The sequence below is a fragment of the Symphodus melops genome (genome assembly GCF_947650265.1).
Source record: "Symphodus melops genome assembly, chromosome: 18".
NCBI classification, from domain to species: Eukaryota; Metazoa; Chordata; class Actinopteri; order Labriformes; family Labridae; genus Symphodus; species Symphodus melops.
Window position 1 is genome coordinate 11,625,579 of NC_136708.1, and position 13,019 is coordinate 11,638,597.

The following is a 13,019-nucleotide window of genomic DNA, read 5'->3' on the forward strand; positions in this document are numbered from 1 at the left end:
TGTATCAGAGCAGTTTAGTACAGAATAGCATGAAACAATTACGTGTAAAATATCACAGTACAGGGAGGTATGTTTGTCAAATCTGCCTTATATACATACAGAGGATTCAAATGCTTTTTTTGTCAGGCGGCAGTGAAACTGACGGACAACAAATCACAGACATAAAAGCAGTAATCAAAGACCATAGTGCAACTTGTCAGGGGACAAATATAAAAGCAATGCAGCAGTTGTATTTGAGATATTGTTTTAGTATTGTATTATACGTTTGCACTTTATATTGTACTGTAAAATTACAGCCGCACTGTAAAAGAGTAAAATATACATTACAATTACATACTACATTTTGGTATAGGTCTCTACACTTTATGTCACATTTTATAATTCTATATAATGTTATTAAGGGCCTATATATACTATTGCCATCATAGTAAATTATTGCATTGTATATATTTTCAGTGAAGAAATATTGTAGAAATATGTAGCATAGAGTTTAGTTACTTTTACTGCATTTTACTTTTCTTAACTTTGTTGGATATTAACAACAGGTTATCATTTGACTTTAAAGTAATCCCTAACTTCCACTTTAAAATGTTTAAAAACAGCCCTCAAGGAAAAGGGAAAAGGAAACGTTTTTATCAGCGTACCTTCAGAGTTTTGATCAGGCTGAATCAGCTGGCATAGAAAACGTCTTTTGTCCTGTTTGCAGAATCCTGAAGTTGCAACCAAGTATCCTCGGTTCAGTCACTGGAAGACGAGCTGCACCTCTGGATCTGAGATCACTAAATGCTGCGGAAATCTCTGAGAAGGTAACTCCAAGCCAAGTGTGGTCTGTGTGCGTGTGTGTGTGTGTGTGTGTGTGTGTGTGTGTGTGTGAGTGTGAATGTGTGAGTGTGCTGTGAGAAGGTAGAAGAAGAACAGAAGAGTTACAAATCCTTGATTCTCGTAAAGATCCCCAGACTCGCCCCATGAAACGTTCCACCGATGTGGTCACAGGTCTGTGTTCTCTACAGAGAGAATGGGCACAGAGATGGGTGGATGCTGTGCAATAAGAGTGTCTGTTTGGGGAGAGTGAGCATGCTCTACTACTTTTGACTAATTAAACAAAGTGAATTAGCTATCTCCCCAGCCAGAACGAGTCATGGCTGGTTACACATCATTCATCGTGACTAATTCGGAGAGAGACATGTCACTCAGCTGGATGGAAATGTGTGTGTGCATGTGTGTAACTTCAGTTGCACCACTGAGTATGCTGCTGTGTAAGTTCACAGTTTTGTGTGTATGTTTAGAGATACGGTATTTCTTGTGTGTGTGTGTGTGTGTGCTTGTACCTTTAAGTGTTGATTTTTTTTATTCCTCTCTCTCCATCTGTCACCCACTGCTCTACTATTTTATCAGTGGCTTGATACATCGTCATTGAGGCTGGCATGCTAAATGATAATTAAGACCATTACACGCTCACAGAGCACACTACCAGTGCAGCACACAGCTCCCTCGATCGCAGCCTCATCTCAGGGGACACCCTACGACTCACACAGTCGTGTATCTCTCCAAATTGGGTTAGATTTTCATTCCACCTCATTCGCCATGGATGTGATGTGGTTATTATAAACTCATGATATGGTTAGTGAGCCTGCTGCCATTAGATGGGTGGAGGCATCATGTTGGAGCGTTAAAAGGGGAAATGGATTGCCAACTGAAAATCTCTCTCTCTTTTGCTCTGGAACACTTGTCTTCTGAAGTATTTCTTGAAGACAAACACTTCAAATCTGATACACACCACGTAATGCAAAATGGACACTCCCAGACGACTGATCGGATGCCTTCAACAACACATCTTACCTCAAAACACACACGACCTATCATCTCCACATGTACTTACACATGTCTGTGTACATCATTCTAAAGATATTGCAGTAGGTAAAACTAAAGACATCATCGTAAAATACTCGTAAGGTAAATGTTCTTTATTTTTATCCACTAAATATATTTTTTTAACTTCTTTTGCACTTCATTAGAGGGATTGATTGTGCTTTTATAGAGACGTTTCTTGATGGGGTTCATTACCTTTTAGATATGAGCCTCATTGTTTTAAGCAGTTAGACGTGATTGTCTTCTCTCAAAGCTTCTTCTTCTGCTTTAAAATAATAGTATGAAGTATGACAAGTTTAAAAAGCACAAACATTTTTTTAATAATCTCCAGCCACCCCTACATTTATTTTGTGGCCCATTAAAGAAGGTCCAAACCAAATGTTAGAAACTATGAGACATTACTAGCACGCTGTATATAAAGTTATAAAACTAGTCCAATTTACCTCAGCTCATTTCATCTTGATGCGTCCTCAATAGTCCAATAATGTCCTGACCTTCTTTTCATGTTGATACTCTTAAGTGTGTTTTACTGATGTGCTTTACTTGAATAATCACTTAAACATACTTTAGGATGTTTGTGAGCTGGTTTGAAACCGACTCAATTCAAAACTGATGCCTCTATATGACCTACAAAAGCAAACCAGGCCATCAGCTACGAGATAGACTTCATCTATAAAGTTATTTTTAATCCATGTCACGCTGACACAAGGTCAGATGCTGAAGAAATGTGCGGTTTGCAGGCTGAAAAAGACAAAGTACAAAGTAGTAGGTGTAGTGGATAAGATTCTTCTTAAAAGATGACTACACTATTAAGGAAGGTCTGCTTTAGAAAAAGCCACGAGGCACGGGGTCTTCAACACTGGCTGGAAGAAAAATCAACAAAAAAATAAAAGTCTCACATTTGCTTCATTCTGAATGCAGGGCTTTTTCTTTAAAAATGCATTCCTGAAATGCAACCTGAAACACACTAACCCAGAAACCTCTCACTACAATCATATAAAATATCCATACAATAAACATATCTTCGTTGACATTGTTCCTGAGACAGGTTTGAAGGCAGCTGAGTCTGCTCAGGTTCCTCCTGATATTTGGTGTGTGTAGTCTCCGTTGTCTGATAATGTATCAATGCATATATCACATATACGGGATAAGAGTCGCAGGTTAAGGTGTTTTTGGTATAAAAATCAGAAAATCTATGACAAAAGAGGTCTGAGTCTGATTGTATACCTACAGATTTCAGATAAGATTGTGTAAATGTTCAATACCTCCTAAAGATACAAGAAAGGATTAATTGTTAGAAAGGGGCATATGGAGCTGTTATGACATGTGACATATTGCCTTTTAATTAGGGCTTGTGCAGTACAGCAGTATGCCTGCGTGGGTGGAAGTAACTGTGCACATACTACACATATAATATGAACTATTAGCTTTGTGAAAATAGAAGCAATTTATAGCTTTCACAGTCTTGTCTGTGTCGGAAATGGCCCCTAAGAGTGTAGTAAGCTTTACAATGTAGCACGAGAGCAGCAGAATAAAATGCACAAGGAGAGGGTCTACTTTTGACCTGATTTAACTTTGCAGTCTTTTTAAAACAATCTTTAAATACTAGTGTGTTTGTTTGTTTCTTTGTTTTTTAATCTATGTTGTCCAAATTGGTGCATTGCAGTCTTGCTTTAAAACAGCTCTACAAATAAACAGGTGATGATAGTAACGGTACGTTTTAAAAGCAAACTCAAGACCTACCTTTTAGTCTAGCTTTTAACTGAATCTCGTTTTATTTCAATTATTTTGTTACATTTTTAGTCTTTGTGTCTCCTCATTGAGAATTAATGAGGGTGTTTCCTCGGAACGTCAGTACCTGTTTTAATCTAGTTATTTTACCGTAGTTTTTTAATTGTGGGGTGGGAGAGTTGTGTTGTTGCGTTTGATTTAATACAATGTAAAAGCACTTTATAATACATTTTTGTATGAAAAGTGCTATACAAAAAGGATGTGATGAGGGAGATGTTTAAATCATGGCTTTTTTAAAACTTTTTTAAAAAATGTTTCCCATTCTTACTTTTGTGTCAAGGTTGACATATCAACATTATATACCTTCGACTGATGTATATTTTCTATCTGCGGATTACACCTGTCCACAGCATCTCTCTAAACATGTTTATTTAAATGACTGTGCAAATAGTTAGCATTTTTCACAAAAGATTATATAAGACATCTTATTTGCTCATTCAGTTAACTGAGTGACTATTGAACACAGACAGATGTGAGTAAAGTGATTATCATGTTTGCAGGCTTGAATAAAGCTGGTTTAGAGATAACACTGTAATGAACAATGACTCACTTTAACTCCACTGTCACTTTACTGTGACCTCCTCTATGACACACACACCTACACACACACACACACACACACACACACACACACACACACACACACCTACACACACACACACACACACACACACACACACCCACACACACACACACACACACACACACACACACACACACACACACACACACACACACACACAGCATGTGTGTTCAGAGCAGTGATCAGGCTTAAATGATGCATTAAGCTCTTAATTACTCAGGTGATGCACCGCTGTGTGTTGGCTGTCTGTTTTAATTTTATTAGCTGACAGTCTTGTGGAAGTATATCTCTGTGTTTCACACTGAATTTCCTGAGGGATGTGATTCATGTGTGTATGTGTGGGCACGTACAGTTTAATGTATTATTCACAGCTCTCAGCCTTAAAGCACCTGATGACCTCACCTTGCCTAAATGACATAACAGCTGCTTCACTGTTGTGGAGGATCTGAGTGGGAGTGCTTGACTTCTGCTGTTTGGTCCTGTGCTGTGGAACTGTTCATAATAGGATTGACCTAGATTAGTTCTGTCTGCTATGTTTGCCTGCATATGGGTTTGTGTGTGTGTTTGTCTTGTTTGTCTGTGTATGTGTGTTTGTGTGTATGTATTGGGGGGTGTGTGTGTGTGTGTCTCAGTCTCACACACTACATTAGGTTTAATGTCATTTGCTAGAGGTGTCTTGCAACATGAGGCTTGAAATTGCAAACTTTGGGTGATATCCCGTTTATGGATTTACAGTGGAGCTTTAGGTTTCACAGGGTGGGATTAAGATCACTTGAGGCAGAATTTTAGTAAATTTTCAAAATGATTTACATCATTATCTACATCGGAATTCCATCACCCACATATTTAAGTATAGCTTGCTTGTGAAATAATTAGTTAATCCAGCCATAAAATTAGTTTAAAAATAGTTGTAGTTCATTTTTTCATGAGGCTGTTCTAGGTGAGACACTTCATTCACTTTAAGATATAAGCTTTCAGATGTAACTTTCAATAGTTATGATTGAAACTTTTACTTACTCTTACAGTTTTTAAAAAAAACATTTCTCAAGTACAGTATTTTTAAACTTGTTCGTCATTTAGGTAAGCACTGCAGTAAACCGTCCACAAGATGGCGGTGTTGTACAATGCACGTGTCTGTTTAACGTTGTTCAGTCATTTGTGGTGTTTTGTATTCGGCGTTTCTTGACACAACCGTAGGGTGGCACTAACAACAAAAACAAATCAGAGCTCCTGTGTCCAGCTGTACTCATGCTTTGTGCGATTTGAGGGAGAAAAGCTGTAAGTGTACAGACCATTTTACTCCTAAACAAAACAATGTGAATGAGCTTTGGATCCCCGAAAGCAGTTTGTCATCCGTTGTGAAAATACCTTTTCCCCTCCCCATCCTATTTTTTTTTTATCAAGGCTTGTGCATGTGCCTGTGTAATACTTTGAAATCCTGCCGAATTATGCATCCACCCTTACAGTTCCACTACAGGTCACTTAAACGCCAAAAAACTGTTTGCAGATCATAGGCTATTTAAGCTGGCTAATGAAAATGTATCCTCTCTCGAGTCAATCAAAAATAAGGATTCTTAACTTAGCCTATATTGATTATAAACTTAAGATACTTTTCATCATAGATCTTCCCCAATGGATAAGATTTACACCGTTTTAAAGATGTAACGCAATGTGCGTGTAATTTTTAGCGTTAAAACTGTGCTGTGCCTGTTTAGTTTTAGTCTGATATTACCTATCCATTCTCTTTGGCTTAATGTTTGGTCAAACCACCTTTTTTTCTTTCCAAGTGTTTCGCATCGTTGATATGCGCTTCTTAATTATAGGCTATTTAAAGTTATCCCGATCTTATAAACTATATTGTGCAATGTATCATGAAAAAGTTTCAAAGGTAACCATGCTTTAAAACATTTTTAAATGTGCACTGCTTCCAAAGGTATTTCATTTGATTATTGAAGTATACTGTATTTAATTTGAAGTTGTGTTTCTGACTTGTGATGTCACTAAGTCCTTACTCTCTGAAGCTTCCTTGTTTGCGCTTTAATCACAGGGTTGTTGTTTTTTTTTTTCATCTTTTTGCTGTTGGGAGTGATTGATGCCTCCCAGGCAGCATTGCGCGCTGTGGAGAGACGATCATTGAATCCAACGGGCACAATAATGGCACTGCTGACAGGGTGCCTCGCGCTCTCACGGTCGTCCTGGCTGTTACCTGAACTGCACCTGTGGACTTCGTCTCCTCTTGTCGCTTACACACGCGACACAAGCTCCAGGCGCACGAGTGCGCGCGTTGCGTGCACTCACCACCGACTGGTGATCGCCTTGTGCTGAGTTGACTGGATAGCTCCTTCTCCATACAGGTCCGGAGGCTTAAATGGGAGAAGCTCATACATTTGGACGACTTGCACGTTCTGTTCAGTAACTTTGATGGGGGCTTTGGTATCAAGCAGGGAAAATGCCTGTGATGAAGGGATTATTAGCGCCGCAGAACACGTTTCTGGACACTATAGCCACACGGTTTGATGGCACGCGTAAGTTTGCCTTAAATTATTTTGAATACAATTGAATCAATTGTTGTTGATGTATGGGTTAAGTTCTTTGATTGATTTCACTCTGGTTTGTAAGGAGCAAGTTGCACTTGATCCTTGGAGATCTTTAGTCAATTTCAAACCTGCAGAAATACAAAAAAAAAGATCAGTGGATTATATATATTTTTTTGTCGTCGATGGAAATTACATTTTAATTTCATGTACACAACAGAAGCCTCCATACAATCGGCACATCTGTTGTTGCTGCAATTGCACTTGCCTGTAATTCAGTTCACTGTTATAATGTCAGTTTAAAAGTAATAGAGAAGCTGGGAAATCTTCCACAGCAATTACCAGGCTGAATCTGTCGCTGTCCATGGTGCTGGAACATCAGCGCCACATATAGCGATTAAAGGGTTAACTGGGCACTAACAGGCTCCCAGCTATTGCACATACAACACATCTGGACGACTTGTTCACAAGTTACTGCCTGTGTCATGTTTATTTTAATGAACACACCTGTGTATCAAACTCCCCTCTCCCTGAGTTGTCCACACAGTGTGTCCTTTAAGGTTAACCTTTATCATCTTTGTTCTTTGGGCTGATGACTCCTCCCGCCTCTCTCACACCAGCCGTAGCATTTATCAAAACTAATTGGTCAGAGGCGATATTACAGCAGGTCTTTCCCAGACTGAGACACCACACAGGGCTATCTAAAGACAACTTTTGTCTGAACTCTCGCCTCTCATGTTAGTTGTCTTCTTTTTCAGTAATGAAAGATCTCTTTTACTCTTTGGAGATTCATTGAGAGCTGCAATGATGTAATGATGATTGTCCACGTTTAGTGTTATTAAGCTGAGCTGTATTCCACCCATTCCCTGGGCCTTTAAGAGTTTGCTATTCATGGGTTAGATCTTTGTTTCTTTTGGTTTTCTAGGCATACATGAACACTTTGATACGTTTTGCTTGGTTTAGATACTGTGCCTGTTTTTTTGGGGGGTTTTTTTCCCAATAACTATATTGTTTCTGTTTCATATTCGGCTGCAACTCAGTATTTATTTATTGACTCATCCTTTTCACTTTCTTAATTGATCATTAGGTATGTAAAGTGATTTTTAAAAATTGAGTGAAAAGGCCCCTAACAGTTATCTGAAGACTAATACAATGTTATCAAATGTTGGTTTCAAACAACCACGAAGTGTTAAGTCCATTATACAAAGAAAAGCAACACATTTTCCTATTTGAGAGTCTTAAACTAATGACCTTTCTCCATTGATTGTCAAACTCTTTGCATACTTTTGTGCCAGTCATCTAAACAAGTAGTTCTGTAGTCTTGCATTTCTATGGATCAGTGTTTAGGTTGAGCCCTACTGTATGAGTAAGAGCAGGCTTTACATTGAGTGGCAAAAACATGGAGTCGGCTGTACAGGAGCTCTGCTCTAACACAGGAGAGTTGAAGAGGTATCGCTACTTGCACAAGTGGCTTTCTTTCTTTCTTTCTTTTTTGTGAGGTAGGAGAAAATGAACGCCGGATTTGAACTGCAAGACAGGGCAGACTGGAAGCAGCGGAGCTTGACTGGACAAATTAGGTGTGATGGTCTGGCCAGGAGGAACTATAAGGGAGGTGCTGAGTTTACTGCTATGTGATCCCTTTTGACGTCATTTGTAGCCCAGGGGGGAGGGTGAGACCTGGAAACTGTAAATGATCAATGGATGAAAGTGAACGTATAGGCAGGTCTTTAACTTGATCTGATTTGCACCAGGCTTTCTACATTTATATGTAACCTGTAAATGGATACATTTTACAGAGCCAATAACAGGAGAGATTATCGTTTAAACGCAAACCCAGGCTTGTTGTCCTAGCCGTGACTTCATCGTAATGTAGACACTTTATAATTTCAAGCTTTCAAGATAAATTCATGTTATGAAATGAGAAGACATCAAATGTATATAAGAGTAACGTTTTTTTAAATTACATATCCATGTTTGACAGAAACCACTTCAAAAGGTATCTCTGCATATCAGAATCTGTGTATAGCTCTGCTCTGTGATACTGTCTGTCATGAGTCCACCATACACTTCACCACGAGCGTATTTAGTGGTGAGCTACATATTTAAAATCACAAATTGTCAATCATAGCCAATAATTACTCATATTCTCTTAAAGCTGCATTATAGACTTTGATTGGACGTACAATCAAGTTATAAAAATGCACTTTTGGAGTTGTTTCCAATACCATGTTGGTTTTTGGATTTGATACACAAGTACATCTTCAGTCCTGGTTGACAAGTTGCCATAGTAATGACTGATTAGCCCTATCGCAGCCATGCTTTAATTGCTCTATTGTAGGAATACCTTCAAATGTTCACATATTTTATTTCATAATTTAGAATCAGATTTATTTTTCCAAACAGTGGAGTCACCCCCTACTGGCATTTAGATATCATTTAAGTTGAAGGTCATTCTTCATCAGCCTGCCTTTTTAAAACAAGCGGCAAGACAATTTGTAGAATTCAACATCTTGTGTTTATTTTTGATTTGTCAGAAAGGCTTTTAAAGGGCTATACAGTTCCATCTGAGTATTTAAATGCAGGAGTTTAAATCTGCTATAGTCATCAACTTTCCATGAAGCTAGTAAACCTCCTGAAAATATATTAAAAATGTATCCATAAGATTCTGTGGCTGGGAAACTATCTTTTTATATCTCTGAAGTGATCATTGTTGCAGTCTCTTTGCAACTTGGAATACTTGCTGACTCTTCCTTCTGTCAGCCAATGACGGCCTTCATTTGGGAAACGGAGACCATATTGGGCTTTCCTTCCACCAAATTAAGCAGACGGTATGGTGTTGCAGTTGTAACAGAGGGCTGTATAAAGTCTCCATAGTGTAGGCTGCATGCTCCCCATCCTGCACCATTCTTCCAGATAGCTATTTTCTTGCTCCCAATGCACACTAGTTCTACTTCCACTAGATAGGTAATTACTGTCACAATCACTGATGCTGAGACTTGGAACAGCTGTGTGTTGAGTTGATGTGTGCGTGTGTGTGTGTGTGTGTGTGTGTGTGTGTTTATGTGTGTGTGAGAGAGAGAGAGCGAATGGAAAGAGGAAGAGGATGGGGAGGGTAAAGCAAGAAGAAACAGTAAAGTATGCTAAATTTTGAGCACTTAACAAGTTTGTGTCACAGAACTTTATAAGTATCGTGTGTATAAGTGTGTAGCTGTGTGTCTGTGTTTCCTGTCTTTAAGCATAAGGGTACTAAAGCAGAAGCTTCCACTCGACTGATAAACTACCTTTCTTGAAATGCATCATCAAATCTATTTAGGCTTTAAAGTGGCTGTGGAGCCCCATACGTTGCCATTTTCTGTCACGTGTTTAGAAATGTATACCTAGGTAATCACACACAATCAAAGAAGCCAACGCTATCAGAGTCCGCTGTCTCAAGAGAAGAGTACACACTGTTGCTCTCCCTGTGGCTTAATCTCTCACCAGCAACCTTGTGAACTGAAGGAAAACCCAGGGAGCTAATTACTGAGTCTGGAGAACACAGGCCACATGCTGACGCACAAATGTTTCAATCAGGTTTATTAAAGCACAGTTAACTTGGTCTATTCAGGTGGGATTATCCAGCCTTACATATGTCAAATTGTATTAAAAACATCAGCAGCTCTTTACTTTGCCTTAATAGAGAGTTTGCACATCATCAGATTATGCTACTGTGAAAAGGCAGGTCTAATACAGTCCTCAGATAGAGATTGACTGTGAGAGAAGTAATGAGTGCAGTTATGAGACGGCAAGGGAGTAATCAATCATCATTGACTGTAGTGCTGCAGGGTGCACAGGGGCCCTCACTTGCTGGTGCGCGATTGGCACTGCTGCTCCCATTTTCTCCAAAGCCCACTTAATATCTGTTTTATTTTAGAGTAAAAATAAACTGGGATGATTGAGATGTGCTTTATCCGATAGAACAAAGTACAAGGTACCAGAAGATTAGTACTATACTCTATCTTCCCGATTTCTGACTCCACTGTCTTGTCTCTAAATAAAGGCATAAAAAAGCCCCCGAAAAAACCTTTAACAAAGCAAACGGAGAGCTGTATTAGCATTCAAGTGAAGAATGTACTTTCCTTTCAGCTTTGTTGTTCTTAATCAACACTATAGAACTGATGCCTTTGAATAATATGTGATGCTTTAGCTAAATGCTTCACCAATTAGTCACACACTAAGTGTCTTTCTTTTCTTGCTCAATATAGCCGCCTGCTGTTGTACACACCTAAAAGGCTGTGATGCACACCAAGAAAACGTTTTAAGCATTAATCAAGAAAATACTATTTACTTAAGATCTTCGCCCAATCTCTAAAGGTAACTGGCTGAGGATAGTATCAACTTGCTAAAAAAACAAAAACTCATCACATTGATGTCCTTTAAAGTTTTATAATCTATGTAGAGCAGCAGTCTACATATCCACAAATGACGTGTTTCAGCATAAAAGTGCCTTTGTCAGCGTTACTACCAGCTAGCTGTCAGTTTGGATGCTAGCTATGTTAACGGTTTTAAAGTTGGCAACATTGATTTTTTACATACTCTGGGTCAAGGGCAACTTTATGTAAAGTCAAAATTCAGTATATAAAGTAATATAATTTTTTTTTAAGCTTCAATGTCTGCCTGTAAAACTCCAGCAGACAGAGCTACGATAGCATCCAAGTTTAATATTCTTTCTTCCCGTTTGCTTTCTGTACATCTTCACCAACTCCAAAGAAGAATGTCTAGCCTTTTTAAGTCAATGCTGCACCAATTAGTCCTTTGTCCATCTGCCCTTTTTGGGATAAAAATAGCTGCCTGCTTCTGTTCTGTACACTTAAACAATAATTATGTGCCTCAAGAAAACACGTTTTAATTTGAATTATCAAGAAAGGGCTGATTCCTACAACATCTTCAGTTCCATGTTGTGTTACAAATAACAAGATCCTCCGAATCTGCCTACTCATTCACTGTAAGCCAACATAGCTAAAGGCATAAGATAGAAATATAAATGAGCTTTTTGAATTATTAGCAACTCAGCAGGACCCTCTGGCTTTAAAAAGGCTTTGACAAAGTATATAGATGATACAGCTGCCATTATCAGTGCAAACTTACAGACAAAACACTGTCCTCGCTGTGAGATTATAGGCTTGGTTAATACAGTTCAGTGGCCGGTCTGTTTCCACCTAACTTTGGGACTTCAGAGTGAGAGCCTCAGCGTCAACGTGGACGTTCTGCCTTGTTAAACCGCCTAATTAGCAAGATTGCCTTCCCTAATCACCGTCTCTAATGAACTGTCCAAAACGATCGACAAACAGGGTTTCAGCAACGTAAATCCCGACCAAGTCGGCCATTTTTAGATTCAATTAATACTTAAAACAAGAGGATTGCATTTTGTGACATAGATTGAGTGTGTGACAGAAATTTAGAGGAAGCAAAGATGGGAAATATACAATGGAAGTTGAATGACTGGCCAAGAGAAATGGGAGATGAAAAAATGTTGGGGGGGAGAGGAGGGGGTTTGCAAATTACAAGGACGTAATGACTGGTGTAATTTTTCAGTTGGTGAGAGCCTGAGGGGTTTTATGACAAAGAGCCCAAGAAAGTGATTAAGACTCTGGATTTGGCTAATGATTTTCTCTCTTCACTGATATGGTTTGAATGGATTACTACAGTCTGAATAGCTGTGGGAGCCTGTGTATGTGTCCTGGATGTGTGTGTAAATAAAGAAATACAAATGATCAATAGACAGCCTACACTTTGCTGGAACAGAGCAGTTATGTGTTATGTGATGTTAATCTCATAATCCAGTGTGTTGAATCAGAATCACTATCTATTTGTCAAATTGAACAGTTGTAGCCTTGGTTGCTGTGGTGTTTCTGCAGTTACCATGGTAGCTCCAGAGAGACATTTTGTGGTTATGTGACTGGCCTGTAGCAGTTTTTCTTAGAGGCCGGCATAAATTCTGGCGAAGAGGTGAGGAGGTTTTTCCATCCATCTCTCCACTTCTCCACCAATTTTCTCCATACTCCATCTCCATCTTTCATCATTCCACCTCTCACAACTCTATCTCAATTTGCTTTCAACTTCTCACATCACCCCACCACCCTGTGTCCCTTTCCCACCCTCGTCTGTCTGCTTTGGTGTATTTTCCTCTGCCTCTCCTTCCTTTCCGATATTCCTCTCATTTTTCACTTTCTCACCTGCTTTGTCATCCATCTTTTCTCCTCCCT

General features: G+C 39.0%; 1 protein-coding gene across 1 annotated transcript in view; it reads left to right on the forward strand.

The window, feature by feature from the left end:
• The first annotated feature begins 6,501 nt into the window (after positions 1 to 6,501).
• Positions 6,502 to 13,019, forward strand: part of kcnh8 (potassium voltage-gated channel, subfamily H (eag-related), member 8) — a 52,116-nt gene continuing 45,598 nt past the window's right edge. The window contains exon 1 of the mRNA XM_079367611.1: positions 6,502 to 6,768. Coding sequence (XP_079223737.1) covers positions 6,693 to 6,768 — 76 coding nt within the window. The 5' untranslated portion in view covers positions 6,502 to 6,692. The remainder of the gene's footprint in view (positions 6,769 to 13,019) is intronic.